Source organism: Rattus norvegicus, chromosome 19 (genome assembly GCF_021556685.1).
Source record: "Rattus norvegicus strain SHRSP/BbbUtx chromosome 19, alternate assembly SHRSP_T2T, whole genome shotgun sequence".
Taxonomy (NCBI): domain Eukaryota; kingdom Metazoa; phylum Chordata; class Mammalia; order Rodentia; family Muridae; genus Rattus; species Rattus norvegicus.
The window spans coordinates 13,958,650-13,977,424 of NC_141552.1; the positions used below are offsets into that span (position 1 = coordinate 13,958,650).

An 18,775-nucleotide genomic window follows, 5' to 3' on the forward strand; every position below is an offset into this window, starting at 1 on the left:
AACAGAACAAAGCACACAGTGTCATGAACACATAAATTATGAGTTTGTGTAGCAAGACCCAGGCCTCTTCCAGGTTCTTAGATAGTAACTGAGAACCTCAAATACGGTAGTGATGTGATAGTGTGGGGTGAATCTAGTTACAACTAGTTTCTATTGTGACACAGATGACTCTTTTTGTGTCATGTTCAGCTTATAATGAATGACTAGACCTAAGCATGAGAATAACCAAATACTACATTGCTTCTCTACCTGCTGAGCTTTTAAAAGCCCTGGGGTGACAGCAAGCTTTTGTGGACATCTGGATTATTCCTTCTGTACTTTAACTCTGTGAGTCACCTCCACTCTCAGTACGTTAGTTCCATTCCATAAATTGGAAATGAGTCACCTGGAAAAAATACATTCTCAATACGATCCCAGATTGGCCATGGAAAAAGGGTAGCTTGAACTGTCCCACCTAGGTTCTGGGCTTGCACAGGCCTGCTCTCCAAAAGAAACCTGTGTTCACAGCTGTAGGCTACATTCACTATGGATGCTCTTGAGGTTCCTCCCTAAACTGCTTAGATTAAGATACTTTTCTTGCTACCAAAAGAACTCATTATGCCAAGCTGGCTTACAGGAAGCTAGTTTCTATTCTGTATTTTATCAGATGTGCATAACAGATATGGTCATCATTGACAACAGGTGAAAGATCTGCTCTAATATGGACACTAAGTGATGCTGGAGGATGATCCTGACCCACAATGAGCAGTGGGGACACCAGAGCCCTGTAGGGATGCCTGACAACCTAACACGTTGAGCATGCACAGCTCAGTAAGTTCCCTGTGAATACACATCTCCTGAGATCTCTCTATTTAATGGAGGTGATCCTGTCCACCTAATACAGCACCTCATGTGGAATAACAAAAGCCACCTGCAGGAGCTGTGGTGACAACTCACAGGGTAGAGCATCTGCTGCTCTCTCAGAAGAACCACATGGACCCTAACAATTGGGTAAAGCATGTCAGTGATTACATCATAAAGTGTGTGCCGAGAAAAAGCCACATTCTCCTCAAAAAAGACACTGTGACACTGGGTACCCCTTGGTGACTTTGAATTCGCTAATTAGCCCAGGCTCCATGGAACAGGCAGAGATCCATCTCTAGCTGTCAGTTCTAAGCCCTCAGGAGGGGACAGAACCCATGAATAAGAATGATGGTCTTAAGAGTCAAGAGATAAAAATCAATATTTATTCATAATGAATACATTTTTACAACAAAACAGGATTAAAATGAATGAATAAAAATATTTAAACATATTGGAAAGTGAAAAACAGTAACAAGAACATATAAATATGAAACAACAAAAAGAAAACTTCAATTAAAATCATAACAAAAATATTTCTAAACAGCATATTCTTAACAAACATTTAGAAGCACAGATGTATTGCTGTTTCTCCTCTAGCACACATAATGAAAGGCGGTCCCCCAAGTTGTCTCTCAAGTGGTGTTTTCTGAAGAAGAAAGTGAGTAAGACCTCAATCAGTCAGGCTGGCTTAGTGTTATATAAATTTAGGGTCTCTAAGAAATGACAAATTAACTCTGAGGAAGAATACTCATCCAAAAAATGTTGTTACCGTTCAGGATGTTTGTCATCAGGGACTCCTGAGAAAGCAACTTATTCCTCAGGAAGCTCTCTTACTGGTGTGTGTCCAATTCCAGCTCTCTTGCACTTTCTGAGACCTGGGAGAGGAAGGCAGTTTTTCAGACACTGACTTGGTGGTGAAACGCAAGCCAGCTGTCAGAATCCTGCCTTCTACCACCTCAGTTCTATTGGACAGTCAACATGGACCTTTTACCTGATATCATTGTTGCTAACTCTGTGGGCAGGGCAAAATCTCCAGCAACCCTCACAGTAATGTGGGCTGCCAATCTGGGACCCAGACTTATACCAGTGCAAACCAAGAACAGGGCAATGGAAGGGACCTCATTGGGTTGCAGGAAGAAAGGAAATGTCCATATGTCACCAAGGTTAAAGCCAATGACAAGTACTAATTTGACATTTGCACTTGGTTCTTATCCCAGAAAGGTGCTTCCTACACAAGAAGTCACATGACCACAGAGTGTCATTTGTCAAAGGACCACGAAGTTGTTCAAAACTCTGCATAGGATCCAATCTATCACATGGATATGCAATAATGAGGTATGTTATTCATCTGTCACCATTTCTATACTGCAGATTCAAAAAGAGCAGCAAAATATACTTGCAAAATAATTCAGCTTCTGAAAAGTGGTTAACTTCCCAGAATACTTGTGCATAGGCAGAGCAATGAACAATTCCATTGCATGAGGGGGTTGGCTGGTTGGGAGTGTAAATTAGAAAGGTGGTAGGAGAAAGCAAAGTTGTATCAAATTGGCAAATTTTATCAGATATTGTTAAGCTAACTCAGCTGCTCGTCCCTACCTGATGATGCTGGATCTGGACGTTGCTGGTCTTTATCTTTCTTGTTGAAGTCAACCAAATATTTCTGGTTCAGTGCACAATCAAGATGTCCCTCCTTGCTCCCCTGCATCTGTGGGACCAACTTCTTCCTACATGTATTCTCCATCAGGAGCTGGCTGAGCAGGTTTCTGGAAATACAGTCTGCATAGTAAGATCATGCTGTCCCTTTCTCCCATTCCTACTCCCAAGTCTCACTAACCATACCAGGTTCCAGGTACCCCTGAAGAGTTAATAAAATACATCTCGATACATATAAGGCTGCTGCACAAACCACAAAGAGTTAATTCCAGGAAGAATAAATTGTTTGTTTGGGCCGAGCACCAGTTAGTGTCCGCATCTCTCAAAAAGAACATGGATCTACAACTATCCATGAAAGACCAATACATGGGGGCAACATCAATTAGTAGTTGGCAAACACCCTCAAAGCAGGTCAGTAGAACCAAGAGAAGGTCATGCTAACCATGTGGTCCACGCACTAAGTTTTGTAAAACCTGGTATGACACCATAGGTCCAGGTCAGCCTAATAACCTTCTGCTGACTTCAATCACTACTGTTCTATCTGGAGCCTTCTGAAGATGCCTAGACAATCCTGGGATGAGTAACAGTCTTTTATGGAACTGAAAACTGAGTCCTAATGACCCTGGCACACTGATGTGTAAACAGCACAAGAGATAGAATCATAGCTGAAGACCTTCCAATCCATAACAAAGAAATCAGAAATGGCCATTCCACAGGTGATAGCCTTTCTGACCAGGACTTACCTAGAGAAGGTAATCTCCTTCTTCAGCTTATGGCTGTTCTCATGGATCTCAGTGTTCTCCATCTCTAAGTTGTGCAGAATTGACATGACCACCTCCTCCATTCTCTCCAGGTCTTCGTAATACGGATTTGGCCTGAAGTGTGGCCTGGCCCCAAATGATAGAATACTATGAACATCAGCATTTAGGAATATATGAACTTGGGGTGGGTCCTGTACTACACCAGTCCTGGAAGGACACCTTCTGAATTCTACATATTGGGATCTTCTTCAGCTTCAGAAACGTGTTTTTCTGCGTCCAGGACACCAGAAGCTTGGCATCCAGAGGGAGGGTTCCCTGGCTCCCTTTGTTCAATCAAGAGGAAATCTGCAGTCAAGCCAGTTAAGCTATCAAGAGCCTAGGCCACACCTCTCCATGCTCCCCCACCCCAACACAGCCAGAAACCTGTGATTTCTTTTCTCCTGTTTTGATAACAGACCGTATATCAACACAAAATTATAATCTGCACAAAGAATAAAAATAAACAGACAAACGTGTCCACATAGGCAAAGAACTGTGTTGTTGACAGTGGGGCTCCCAGAACAAAGCATTCACATGACCATGAAAGTGTTACAGGTAAATACTCAGGCCAAGACGTAGACCCCTAGATTCCAAGTGTGGAGGGAAATATAAACATACAAAAGTTGTCCATATGCATTTGGATGTATGCACACACAGACTCACAGACTGAGACATATCCACAAAAAAGAGCAATGTAAACAGAGTAAGAGAAAGAGAAAGAGAAATATGGAAACAGAGAGCACTGTGAGAACCAGGAGAAATGCATGCACCATTGCTGTCTCAGAGGGCAAGACACACAGACAATAACAAACAGGCCTGAGCCTGAGACCTTCTACTCAAGCATTGAGATGAACAGTTTGGGACCAGGACCCTCAGGCTGCTGCCTGGATCTTCCAGCACTCAGTGCCCTGCCTAGCAGTACAGAGACTGACCATAAACTCACTGCAATTACAATCTTGCAAAGACACCAGCTGTCAAGGGCTTTGCAAATGCACACTGGGCACTCACTCTCCCTGACTTTATTCCTGAATTCTTCATTCAGTCCACAAGTTCTGCTTTTCAATAAATGGAAGCAGATGAGTCCATTTTCCATCTCGCTCCTCAGGGTCAGATTCTGAATCTCCTCTATATGGGAGGTGAGGTTTAGCACAGGGTGGTTAGGGGGCACAGCTTTCTAGAACCCAAAACCTTAATAGGATAATATGAAGGTGACCTTGCAGACCCAGGAATGTAACAAAGCACTTGGAGGGATCCATACCTGTTGTTCTTGGATCTCTCTGTCAGAAACCTCAGGCGATATCTCAGGTCATTTCTCTCCTTGGTAATGAGCTGCAGCTCTTTAATCAGCCTCTCCTTTTCCTTCTTGGCCTGCTTCTCGCTTAGGGCAGTTTCAGGGGAAGATGTTTCTCTCCCAGCGTCTGTAGGTAGAAGAACACAAGTGAACCTGCATGGGGAGAATGCATAGAGTGTACATAGACCACAGTTAGGCCTAAACAGGAGAACAAGCCTGGAACCCAGTGTCACTGCTAGGCGATTGGTCTATGCTTAAGATCCTCCTCAGTGGATCTCAGTTCTCCCACTACTCTATAGAGACCAAGAGATGTAAGCAGCCAGGTGTTCCCTATGCCGGATATCACGTGCTTACATGGACGACGGAGATGGCTTCTCCAGGATTATTATCAGCTGAACAGGGTACAGCTTGGTTTCCTCACCCCTGTGGTTTCAGAACTCAGATGATAAATTCACCATCTACAACATTTGAATGATTGGAGACACTCAGATGTCCTACCCTGATACTCTAGGCCAACAACTTTAGATTTAAAATGCATTTCCAAGGAGGACATGGTCAACAGACTTATCTGTTCCCCTATTTGAAACACCAAAACCCCAGAAGTGCCAATAGGTTACAGGCTGCATCTTGGTCTACACGTTCCAAATAGCTTTTGTATTGTAGAAACATGTTTGTAACACACAACCTCTAATATATAAAGCTAACGATGACCCTTCCAGTTAGAAGAAATCAGAGAAGGTCTAAGAACATAAGGTTATTGCCTGGAGCACAATTCTCCCCCTGTTACTACTGTCAGATATCCACTGTATTTAAAGAAGCAATGATAGTGAAGTACATTGATGCCCTGTCTAAACTCAGAAAAGGTGGACCCTCCATGACTCCTGATGGTGTTATTATATCAATGTAACAGAACAAATGAACTGAAAAGTAAAGACCAGAAGTTCCCAGTATAATAGCATTGGCCTTACTATAGCCTCCCAGTGGGGATGGTGAATCTAAAGTTCTGAAATCCTTGACTTTAAGGAATTGTGATATTCATGGAAATTCAATTCCTTTTCAGATGCTCCAGTTGTTGTGGCTAGAAAGGTCAGCTTAAGCCTCCAGCACCCCTGACAGGAAGCTCAAAATATACTGCCCAGTACTTACTCCACATTCCCCAGAAGTGCTGTCTTTGTCCATCATTACTTAGAGACGAAAGGCCAGACTCCTTCACTCTAGTCTCTCCACAATCGACGTTCCCCCTCCCAAAACGCTTGCGAAGACAGGAAAACATGTCTTAGCTTGTAACTGCCAGACTCAGACTGAGAGAAACTAGGGCACTGGTTGTCACTACAACACTGGTGACATCACAGAGGATGCCAGAACTCTCTAGGAGACAATAGAATGTCCAAGAAGGGACAGCTGATGTCACGGGGAGCAGACTTTGCCTCCTGCTAATGTTCTCCCTGTACTGAGCATAAGCAGAGGTGCCCTTTCCAGGAGACTTTCCTGGGGCAGAGCCACTGAGCATCTCCTGCTTTCAAAGACAATTTTTCTTCAAGGCTTGATTAGAAAAAAACCTTAGTAATTCCTATGCATCTAAATGAATGTTTCCTTTCAAATCTTGCCCAAAAAATGTCTCACTAACTCACATTGTCCTCATTCACCAATGTTAGCCATTAAAACTTCCTGAGATTTCACACCAGCTTGAATATGCAGTCAAAAGTTCTCCTGTCTCATTCTGTACAGGTGCTTTATATCACATCAAGAAATAGTCTGCATGGTAGGTTACAACATGGGTGTGTGTTAGGGGAACACTCATGAAGTCATGTGCTTAGCAATCGACAATTGCCAGAAAATTCCTTAGGAGAAAGAGTTGAAGTCTTTAAGGTGCTAGGAACAGTGTGGAGACCAGTTGGCAGAGGAAAGTGCAATATTGGAGCCATCAGTGAAGGGAACCTCATGCTGCTTGTGGGGTTCTCCTCTCTGCACCAATGTCGCTAAAGGAGCACTGCTCACAAGCCTGAGTAAGATATACCATGAGCTTCTGTCAGAAAAAATAAAATAGTCAAGAGATATAGGGGGTGCACATAAACGTCTAAAATGAAGGTATAAACATCATTAAGTGGATAGAGCAAGGTCCCAGCACCTGTACACTGGGAAATGGCCACCCTACCAAACACAAAAGCATCTATCATATTAAAAAATGAATACTGTATAGAATTCATACATTAACACTGATTGATCACATCCATAGTTCAAATTTTCGGGGCAAATTCATGGCCCTAACTATCTTTCTCTCAACTTCTATAGCAAAAAATAAGAAAGAAAGAGAAAAGAAAAAGTCAAAGCAAAAAGCTCAAGCTTCTCATATGAGGACTGCAGGAAGTGTTATATGGTAGTCAGTTCTGATTAGGCCATTTTAGATAGAACAGTGCACAGTGACCCTTAATGTGATGGGCCCTATATAAAGCTTTTTGCAATATTGGAATTTTAACAAGCCTCATCCAGAACATACCGAACAGGAAAGGATGTGATCACCATGTCCTTGCTCTCTATCAGGGTATTTTTCTGTGTCCTTGATTGTCAGGCATAGAACAGCAACAATCTGAAATAGCTGGTAGACATGGAAAAAGGTGGCTAAAACTATAGTTGTGGGTTACACACCTCAACTGTCACAGGCTAATGCTGTCCTCACAGTCCTTGGAGGCTACTCTTGTAAGCCTATTTATTGGAAAGTGGAAGGAGGTTCATCTGAGCTCAAAGTGAACCTGGCCAGCCATGTAGAGGGCAACATGGGATACTTGAGACCCTGTCTAAAACCAGCACAGAAACCCACCCTTCATTCAAAGCATCATCTGTGAATTCTTGATTATTTACCATTCTCTCCCTACCAGTCTTTCAGTCTGGAATGATAGAAAAGAACTGGAAATGATCTTCCTATTCTCAGGACATTAATCTCTCTTTCCTTAGGTGCACATTAAGATCTCATGCAAATGGGTATGACCATCTGAACAACTTAGTATCATCTACTCAGTATATCTAGCCTAATACTGTGCTATGACAATCTCAAGCTTCCCTGAGTTTCGCTGACCCAGCAAGAAGTATGAAGTACTGAGGTCAAACCCCAGTGATCCTTTCAAGGGTTTAGAAGAAAGCCATCAGAGAAACTCCACTTCTTTGTCCTTAGATTAAATCACATTGACACAATGTGAACCTGGTGGACTATTTAACCAGACATCTTTCTCCTAACCCCAGCTTTCTGAGTTCAGGCCATGTGAACCTGCATGGGGAGAATGCATAGAGTATACATAGACCACAGTGAGGCCTAAACAGGAGAACAAGCCTGGAACCCAGTGTAACTGCAAGGAGTTTGGTCTTTGCTTAAGAGACCTCCTCAGGGGGTTGGGGATTTAGCACTTGCCTAGGAAGGGCAAGGCCCTGGGCAAGGCCCTGGGTTCGGTCCCCACCTCCAGAAAAAAAAGAACCAAAAAGAGAGAGAGAGAGAGAGAGAGAGAGAGAGAGAGAGAGAGAGAGAGACCTCCTCAGTGGGTCTCAGTTCTCCCATTACTCTATAGAGACCAAGAGATGTAAGCAGCCAGGTGTTCCCTATGCCTGCCAACACAGGCAATAAATGCAGTAAATTTTAATTTCTGTTCAATTGTTCAGTAACTTACTTACACTTGCATATTGCTTTGGAAGTGGTGGGGTTTCATGATCAGCATTGCATTTAATAATACATAACCAATCATCCCTCCTAGAATGACTCTGTATATAGAGAAAGAAAATTTATTAGAATGGCTTATAGGCTGTGGTACAGCTAATTCAACAAGGAATGGAAGGTCTAAAATGCAGTAGTTACCCCTGTTGAAGCCAATTCCCCTAGCATACCTGTAGCCATTTTGTTCCATGCCTGCCAGATAGTTCATATTCTTGCTGTAATATGTCGCCTAACATTGTTGTCTGAAAATAATTTAACTCACAGCAGGGTCAGGCATGATCACATAACTTGTGTATGTTTTTCTTATTGGTTATTTTGTTTATTTATATTTCAAATGTTAACCCCCTTTCCAGTTTCCCCTCCAAAAACCCTGCATTCCACCCCTTTCCCCAGCCCCCTCGAGGGTGCTCCCCCACCCACCTGTTCCCAAACCACTGGGAGCAAGTTGTTTATGTTGTGAGGTTTCTTAATCTTAAATTCCATAAGTATAAGCTTCATGTAGGACCAATAAAATTAAAGGTCAATATGAGGCCTGCAGAGATGGCTCCATGGTTAAGAGCACTGACTGCTCTTCCAGAGGTCCTGAGTTCAAATCCCAGCAACCACATGGTGGCTCACAGCCATCTGTAATGAGACCTGATGCCCTCTTCTGGTGTGTCTGAAGACAGCTACAGTATACTTATATGTAAATAAATAAATCTTTAAACAGATAAAAAGTCAGTATGAACCTTTGTTGTCTAAAATGGCTTGAGTCAGGGCTGACAACCAGACAGCCCTTCCAGCACCTGCCTATGAGCTCACATTTTAGTCTTTATAAACTGACATAGAAAAATGTCCAGGGTCCTAGCCTGACAAATTCTCAGCTACATCTCTGATGATCAGTCTTAGGGTGGGCATTCAAGAAACCATCCCTGTCTAAGTGAGGTCAGAGTTTGTGTGGTTTATGGGGCAACTCCTGAACCCCAACGGTTTTGTCCATAAGGCTGGATATTTCAGCTGCTCTTCAGTACATGCAGGAATCCTGAAGAAGTAGGCAAATTAATAAAGCAAACTTCCTTCTTCCATGTCCTTGATGTAAGCTGCCAGCAGAAGGTGTGGTCCAAACAACAACCAACAGATTGGGTAAAGATCTTTACCAATCCTACAACAGATAGAGGGCTTATATCCAAAATATACACAGAACTCAAGAAGTTAGACCGCAGGGAGAATAATAACCCGATTAAAAAATGGGGTTCAGAGCTAAACAAAGAATTCACAGCTGAGGAATGCCGAATGGCTGAAAAACACCTAAAGAAACGTTCAACATCTTTAGTCATAAGGGAAATGCAAATCAAAACAACCCTTAGATTTCACCTCACACCAGTGAGAATGGCTAAGATCAAAAACTCAGGTGACAGCAAATGCTGGCGAGGATGTAGAGAAAGAGGAACACTCCTCCATTGTTGGTGGGATTGCAGACTGGTACAACCATTCTGGAAATCAGTCTAGAGATTCCTCAGAAAATTGGACATTGAACTGCCTGAGGACCCAGCTATACGTCTCTTGGGCATATACCCAAAAGATGCCCCAAAATATAACAAAGACACATGCTCCACTATGTTCATAGCAGCCTTATTTATAATAGCCAGAAGCTGGAAAGAACCCAGATGCCCTTCAAAAGAGGAATGGACACAGAAAATGTGGTACATCTACACAATGGAATATTAGTTATCAAAACCAATGACTTTATGAAATTCATAGGCAAATGGATGGAACTGGAAAATATCATCCTGAGTGAGGTAACCCAATCACAGAAAAACACACATGGTATGCACTCATTGATAAGTGGATATTAGCCCAAATGCTCGAATTGCCCTAGATGCACAGAACACATGAAACTCAAGAAGGATGACCAAAATGCAGATGCTTCACTCCTTCTTTAAAAGGGGAACAAGAATACCCTTGGCAGGGAATAGGGAGGCAAAGTTTAGAACAGAGGCAGAAGGAACACCCATTCACAGCCTGCCCCACATGTGGCCCATACCTATACAGATATTAGATAAGATGGATGAAGCAAAGAAGTGCAAGCCGACAGGAACTGGATGTAGATCTCTCCTGAGAGACACAGCCAGAATACGGAAAATACGTAGCCGAATGACATCATTAAACCACTGAACTGAGAACGGGGCCCCCGTTGAAGTAATCAGAGAAAGGACTGGAAGAGCTTGAAGGGGGTTAAGACCCCATATGAACAACAATTCCAACCAACCAGAGCTTCCAGGGACTAAGCCACTACCCAAAGACTGACCCTGGGCTCCAACTGCATACGTAGCAATGAATAGCCTAGTAAGAGCACCAGTGAAAGTGGAAGCCCTTGGTCCTGCCAAGACTGAACCCCTAGTGAATGTGATTGTTGCGGGGGAGGGCGGTAATGGTGGGAGGATGGGGAGGGGAACACCCATACAGAAGGAGAGGGGGAGGGGTTGGGGTCTGTTGGCCCGGAAATAGGGAAGGGGAATAACAATCGAAATGTAAATAAGAAATACTCAAATTAATAAAGATGAAAAAAATAAAAAAAAAAAAGAAGGTGTGGCGCAGATTAGAAGTGGGCCTTTCCATCTCAAAAGATCTGAATTAAAGATTTAACTCCTCATCTCAAATATTTGGATTAGAAGTAGGTCTTCTTGCTTCAAATAATTTAATTAAGAAAAAAAATCCACTGGTGCTCATGCCTTTAGCCTCAGGATCCAGGAGGCAGAGGCAGGTGGATCTCTGAGTTCAAGGCCAGCCTGGTCTACAAAATGAATTCCAGGACAGCCAGAGCTACACAGAGAAACCCTGTCTCAAAAAAAAAACAAAGAAGAGGAGGAGGACCAAGAGGAGGGGGTTGAAGAGAGGAAAACAGAAAGAAGGAAGGAGAGAGAGAGAGAGAGAGAGAGAGAGAGAGAGAGAGAGAGAGATCCCCCTCACAGAGCGTCAAGCCATTTGGCATTAGTTAATTCCAGGTACACTCAAGTTGACAACCAAGAACAGCAATCCCATTACCCGTGGTTGTGATCTCACCCTGGTAGGCTCCTGAGTAGGAGGCTGAAGCAGGAGAATTGCCATAAGTCTGATGCCAGCATGAACTACACACGTGTTCCAAGCCAAGCCAATCTCAGCTACAGTTTGAGATTCTGTCTGAAAAATATGAAAGAGAAAGAAAACATAAATTCCTAGAGCAGTGTTTCTCAACCTTCCTATGGCCTCAACCCTTTAGAACAGTTCCTCATGCTGTGGTGACCCCAACTACAAAATTATTTTGTCTCTACTTCACAACTGTAAATTTGCTACTGTAATGAATCTTTATTGTAGTGTAAACTATCTGATAGGCGACCCCGTGTGGGTCACGACCCACAGGCTGAGGGCCTTTGCCCTAGAGGTGGTCTTGGCCTAGTTTATATAGTTCATATTATAATGGGCTCTCTCAGCATTTGAAGGTCAAGTATATTCACTTGTAACATCACAACTTAGAAATTCAGCTGAGCTGCTGGCTGGTACGGTCTGACATCCCCCAGAATACCTTTGCAATTTTGTTCCATGCCTGCCAGCCATTTCATATTGTTGCTGTAACACGCCTGCTGTCACTGACGAGGACAAGGGACTAGGCTCAAGGACATGCTGACCACACACCTTGTTTTGTTCTGAATGTTCTGTATGCGGTTTGCTAATCTAGAGAAATTCTACACCTGAAGGAGTGGTTCCCTGAAGTGGACACAGGTGAAAGGCTAAGGCAGATGTGTGAAGGAACGTTTCACTGAAGCAGACGCAGGTAAAAGGATATTCTGCTAAAGCACGCATGTGAAAGGACACGTGATGAAGGGTTCTTCACTAAGGACACACATGCATTGGTCTGCCTTGCATTCTGTAGTTGAGCTGCATTTGTTGGGACTTCATAGAACCACAGCAAAAACCCTTCTGGTGGGCTGCTGTAGTTTCTCGCTGCTTCCTGGGGCTCGGGCTGATGGGCAGAGTGATGTCAGCTGAGACAGACACATGTGCTGACCCAGGACACACACTGAGGCCAGACCCATGGAGGATACGGGATATTGAGAGGGAGTTTGGATGGAGTTATGCTTGCGTAGCTTGTTGGTCTGTGGTCTCTGCTGATCTCTGCTCGCCTGAGAGCTGCTCTTACTGACTGTGTAGCATCTTGACTGTTTTTGTTCCACTTGGACAGCCCTCAGGACCAGGCTCTCCTCTCTCTTAACCATGGCTGCTGTCCTCTTCCTCTCTCCTCTCCATCACACATGTTCTTCCTTTATTCTTTGGCAATTTCTTCTTCCTTCTTCCCTCCTCATGATCCTCTCTAGCAAAGCCCTCAAAGCTCCCCTCCCCCATCTCTGGGCTGTTGGCTGTTGGTGTTGGCTTCTTTATAATCACAGTTAACTGGGAGCAGGGTCAGTTATTTGGGGTTAACCAGTCTTGAGTTCAACAAATTAGCATTAAAATACAAGCAGCATTAGGCCAATACACTACAGGGGTTTTTGTTTGTTTGTTTGGTTGGTTTGGTTTAATTTTCATTTACCTTTTTACTTGTTATTTTATTTTTGGCATTTTTTTATTAATCGGTTATTTTATTTATTTACATTTCAACTGTTGTCCTGCTTTCCACACTCCCCTCATCAAACCTTACATTCCATTTCTGCTCAGCTTTGCCTATGTGACAGTGCTCCTGCACCCACACATATCCATCCCCACCTCACACCTCTAGGATCTGCATTTGGTGGGGCAATAGGCCTCACCTTGAACCATAGAGCATCCTTGCATACACTTTGGCTGGCAGTTTGGCCCCTGGGAGCTTGGGGATTAACTGGTCAGATATTAAAGCCAATGATTGCTACTTTCTCTTCTTTTTCTGGTTATAGGTGAAATTATGTTTGTGTGCTTATCTTTTTTTTAATTATTGAGAGAAGATTAATTTCTTGGTCTTTCTTGGGTAGAGTTTAGTTCATTGTCTTGGAGTTTTCCTCCTATTAGCCTCTGTTGTGCTTTCTTAGAGAAAAGAGTTGTTTAAATTTGGTTTTGTCATGAAATATCCTGGTTCCTCCTTTTATGGTGATTGAGGATTATGCTGGATATAGGAGCCTGTGTCTGTATTACATCTGCCCAAGATTTTCTGACTTTTAGAATCTCTGTTGAGAAGTCTGGTGTAATTCAGATACGTCTGAATTTATTTGTTACTAGATATTTATACCTTTTAATGTTCTTTCTTGATCTGTGCATTTAGCGTTTTAATTATTACGTGAATGGAGGAATTTTTCTGGTACAATTAGTTTGATGTTCTGTAGGCTTGTTGTACCTTTATGGCCTTTTCTTTCTTTACCTGATGGAAGTTTGCTGCTATGATTTGTTGAAGGTGTTTACTGGATCTATGCACTAGACATCTTAATTCTCTTCTCTATCTATTATCCTTAGGTTTCAACATTTAATTGTGTCCTGAAATTCATGGATGTTTTGGATTCAATAAACCATACATGTTTATCTGAGATGGGTGTTTTGTGCTTTGTGGGATGACCTCCTTGACCCCAGGCTGCATGAAGAATCTCAGCTGACAATGGGGACATAAATTATAAGTATGTGTAGCAAGACCCAGGCCTCTTCCAGGTTCTTAGATATTAACTGAGAACCTCAAATACAGTAGTAATGTGATAGTGTGGTGTGAATCTAGTTACTATTCTCTATTTTGATATAGATGACTCTTTTTGTGTCATGGTCAGCTTATAATGACTAGAAGACCTAAGCTTGAGAATAACCAAAGACTACATTGCTTCTCTAGCAGCTGAGCTTTTAAAAGCCCTGGTGAGACAGCAACTGTTGGTGGACATTCTGGATTATTCCTTCTGTACTTTAACTCTCTGTGTCACTTCCACCATCAGTAAGTTAATTCAATTCCATAAATTGGAAATCCATCACCTGGAAGAAATACTCTTTTTTTTTTAAAGATTTATTTATTTATTTATTATATACAAGTACACCGTGACTGTCTTCAGACACACCAGAAGAGGGCATCAGATCTCATTACAGATGGTTGTGAGCCACCATGTGGTTGCTGGGATTTGAACTCAGGACCTCTGGAAGAGCTGTCAGTGCTCTTAACCACTAAGCCATCTCTTTAGCCCAAGAAATACTTTCTGAATATGATCTGAGATTGGCCATGGAAAAAGGGTAGCTTGAACTGTCCCACCTAGTTTCTGGGCCTGCACAGGCCTGCTCTCCAAAAGAAACCTGTGTTCACAGCTGTTGGCTGGCTAAGAAAGATTTCACGAGACGTGATACACAGCCCTCGGACTTCTGCTTCAGTCATCTGCACAATTTTTCCCGGACGATATCCTCATACCTCCAGCAGGCGGGTGATGAAGCTGTCCACTCTCAGCTCCCCTTCAGCCATCTTGTGGGCACCAGACTCTCCTCCCTGCAGCAGGAACAAGGGCTTCTCCATGGTGGCTGCAGCAGCAGTGGTGGTTTGGCATTCTCACCTAGGAGGCCCTATGCCTTTCTACCCCAGTTCCAACTCACCTCAGGCCTGGGCCTTCCCCCCATCCACTTCCCACGGAGCAGGGAGAGCAGCACCCACTAGAAATAAAAGGGAAGCCCTTGGTCCTGCCAAGACTGAACCCCCAGTGAAAGGGATTGTTGGGGGGAGGGTGGCAATGGGAGGAGGATGGGGAGGGGACACCAATAGAGAAGGGGAGGGGGAGGGGTTAGGGGGATGTTTGCCTGGAAACCCAGAAAGGTAATAACAATTGAAATATAAATAAGAAATACCCAATTTAATAAAGATGGAGAAAAAAAGAGAAAAGTGTCACACATTTAAAACAGAAGAATATGGACCCTAATTTTAAAGCACAGCTCTGACAATTAACTAAACCTTTAAAAAGCTCAGAAAATCAGGCCAAACAATATTTTCTCGGTTTATGTATCTGTAATGTCGCATAAATAATAATGTCCGTTTCTTGCTATTGTGGAGGGAATTAAATAGATAATATGTAATCATGGAAATTTTGAAGTACCATCCATTTTTCTGTTCATTAAATCAATCTTCCTCATTTCATTGATCAAGTATGTATGTTTTCTTTTCATAGTTACATGTATAATAAAACCAGTATAAAAACCTTCAGAATTGTATAAGCTTTCATTTTAACAAATTAAATTAGTTGTTCTTTGTATTTCTGCTGAACATTTAAATGTTCTTTATATGTCCCAATGCTAGTTTATTAGGTGCCTATAAACTTTAAACTCTTTGCCTGAGAGCATGAGTACTATTTAATTATATAGTAACTACACTCAGGCTGTCTTTGTATTAGAACCAATTATATCAGACTCTAAGAAAAATTACTATTGCTTTAAAGTTTGTGTGTGTATGAGTGAGAGTATGAGTATGAGTGTCTGTGTGTGTGTGTGTGTGTGTGTGTGTGTGTGTGTGTGTGTGCAGCACATGACCAAACAACTTTCAGGAGCCATTTCTCTCCTTCTGTCATGTGGGTCCCAGGATGTAACCCAGATGTTTGACTTTGGCAATAAATAATATTACCCACTAAATAAATAAATAAACAAACAAAAAACAAGCCACAAATCAACTTTAAAAGTAAAGGCCAGAAGTTCACAGAATAGTAGCATTGGCCTTACCATATCCTTTCTTTGGGGATGGGAAAATTAATGTTCTGAAATCCATGACTTTCAGGAATTGTGATATTCATGGAAATTCAATTCCTTTGCTGATGCTCCAGTTGTTGTGGCCAATTGCTAGAAAGGTCAGCTTAACCTTGCAGGACCCCCACCAGCCCTCCCCCCACCCCACCTCCACAGAAAGCTCAAAAGACACTGCCCAGAACTTACTCCACATTCCCCAGAACCACTTTCTTTGTCCATCATTTCTGTGAGACGAAAGGTCAGACTCCTTCACCCTAGTCTCTCCACAATTGACATTCGCCCCTCCCAAAACACTTCTAAGACTGGAAAACATGTCTTAGGATGTATCTGCCAGACTCGGACTGAGAGAAACTAGGGCACTGGTTGTCACTCTAACATTGGTGACATAGCAGAGGACGCCAAGAACTCTCTAGGAGACAATTGAATGTCCAAGAAGGGACAGCTGATGTCATGGGGAGCAGACTTTGCCTCCCTGCTAATGTTCTCCCTGTACTGAGCATAAGCAGAGGTGCCCTTTCCAGGAGACTTTCCCGGGGCAGAGCCACTGAGCATCTCCTTCTTCCAAAGCCAAATTTTCCTCTAAGCTTGATTATAAAAACCTTAGTAATTCCTATGCATCTAAATGAATGTTTCCTTCCAAATCCTGCCCAAAAATGTCTCATCCTAACTCAAATTATCCTTCTTCACCAATATTAGCCATTAAAAATTCCTGAGAAATAATACCAGTTTGAATATGCACTCAAAATGTTCTCCTGTCTTATTATGTACAGGTGCTTGAAATCACATCAAGAAATAGCCTGCATGGAAGGTTGCAACATGGGTGTGTGTTAGGGGAACACTCATGAAGCCTTGTGCTTAGCATTCAACGGTTGCCACAAAATTCCTTAGGAGGAAGACTTGAAATCATTATGGTGCTAGAAACAGTGTGGAGGCCAGTTGGCATAGGAAAGTGAAACATTAGAGCCACCATTGAAGGCTCCTGTTGGGCCCTACCTTGGTGTTTCCCTCCCCCCTCGCTGAGCCTTTCAGCCTGCTATAGCAAGAAATTGTTTACACCTTTGACAGCTGCTCTTAGCCCCTGATTTGGGGCTGGGATTTTCCATGGCACCCTTCCTCCCCACTGAGCTTTCCTGCTTCTTGTTTTTAAGAAGCTGTTTATGCCCCTGATTGGGCTGGAACTTTCACCACACAGACTTGTCCTATTTTCCTGTTTGGGGATTTTCACCTGCCTTGTTGTTTTTCCACGGCTTTTGCCTCTGGTATATAAGGAGATCTCAGTAAAGCCTTGGTGGCACTCGCTAAAAAGGGGTGACCCGTGTAAGTGTTTTCTTTCAACCCCACAAACCTACACCTGATATTCACACACTGTCGGCACAGGCACTGACAATAGGTATCACAATAGAAACTAGTAACTAGATTTAACCAAACTATCACATTAATGCTGTATTTCGTGGTATTTTTTTTTTTTTTGCTCTCCTAGAACCTCGAAGAGGCTTGGGGTTTTCTAATCCTACTCATAATTTATTAATCTTCCCAACACTATGGGCTTTGTTCTGTTAATGCTAACAGCGGCATCCAATACCTAGGATATTTTCTACTGACATGTGTGACATGAGACAAAACAGTCCCTGTCATCCCTCACCTGAATAAACTTTCTTAGAGGACAGTGTAGTTGGAGGGTCCTTCTTTCCTCTCCAAGATCGAGAAACATTTCCAGTCTTCAGACAAGTGTGTCAGCCATTGTCCAGTGACTGTCTTGAGATGTCCACATTGTCAGCTGAGTGTCGTCATCCAGCCTGCCCTGTAATTGTTGTAGATGATTAATAGGGTTCCAGCCCTAGGATTTAATTCAGTGCTACAGTACTTGCCAAACATGCTCAAAGCCCTAGCTGCCACCCTAGTCCTGTGTGCTCTAGAGAAAGAAAATAAAGATCCCCATTGTCTATCAAGTTTCTCCTCCAATAGAAGGAGAATCTGCATCCGGTCTTTTAAGTAACTCTAAGCCCCAGCTTCCCCACAGCTCCCTCCATCGATTGCACTATTGGTGCATTTTCAGTAATTCTCACTTTATTTTTGGTGTGCAAAGAATATGCACCATGTAAGTAAAGTGTGTGTGTGTGTGTGTGTGTGTGTGTGTGTGTGTGTGTTTGTGTTCATCCATGAACTCACTATAAATTATTATCAAATGACCCAGAAGACCGTGGAGAAACCTGTCGATGTGCATGCAGAATTATGTTACTACCGTTCCATGGCACCTTGCAGGTAACACTGAAATACTGGGCTGCTTTAATAGAGCCTAAAACCAGGCTATGCATGGTTTTCGGTGAGATTGTGATGTGCAACACCACAACAGAGATCAGCAGAAGCTTCATTTTTTCCATGCTGCTGTTACCAAGTGAGGCAAAGCCTCATCCCATAGAGAGTCTGGTAGGATCTGATGAAAGGAGTAAACTCAGGGTTGAAATCAAGCCTTTAGAAACAAAGAGAAAAATACAAAGTCAAGGAAAGCAAGAGCTGTCTTTTCTTCCTCTTTTTTTTTTTTTTTGAGAAGATCCACAAGAGAGACAACCCCTTCCTCAAACTAACAATGCAGAAGAGAGGCAATACATAAATTAAAAATCAGAAATGAAATGAGGGACATAACAATAGACACCGAGCAAATTGCAAAATCATTAGTTCTTACTCCCGAGGACTTTACGCCAGAAACTGGAATATTTATTCGATATTGTTGATTTTGTAGACAGATAACAATTACCAAAGTTAAATCCAGATCTGGGAAGGTATCTGAAAAATATCCCTAAGAAAATAGATACTGTC

The 18,775-nt window shown here is 42.6% G+C and overlaps 2 protein-coding genes across 2 annotated transcripts in view; one reads left to right on the top strand and one right to left on the bottom strand.

The window, feature by feature from the left end:
• Positions 1 to 1,207: 1,207 nt before the first annotated feature.
• LOC134478916 (disks large homolog 5-like) lies at positions 1,208 to 5,890 on the bottom strand. Its single transcript, XM_087595460.1, has 6 exons — positions 5,734 to 5,890; positions 4,555 to 4,714; positions 3,240 to 3,383; positions 2,440 to 2,606; positions 1,613 to 1,718; positions 1,208 to 1,489 (listed from the first exon to the last, which is right to left on the bottom strand). The coding sequence occupies exons 1-5, from the start codon at positions 5,858 to 5,860 to the stop codon at positions 1,654 to 1,656; spliced, it is 663 nt and encodes a 220-aa protein (XP_087451586.1). The 5' UTR covers positions 5,861 to 5,890; the 3' UTR covers positions 1,208 to 1,489; positions 1,613 to 1,653.
• The window catches only part of LOC134483340 (disks large homolog 5-like), an 82,647-nt gene continuing 65,932 nt past the window's right edge, over positions 2,061 to 18,775 (top strand). Inside the window, exon 1 of the mRNA XM_087595450.1 lies at positions 2,061 to 2,178. The gene's annotated coding sequence lies outside the window, so the exon portion shown is untranslated. The remainder of the gene's footprint in view (positions 2,179 to 18,775) is intronic.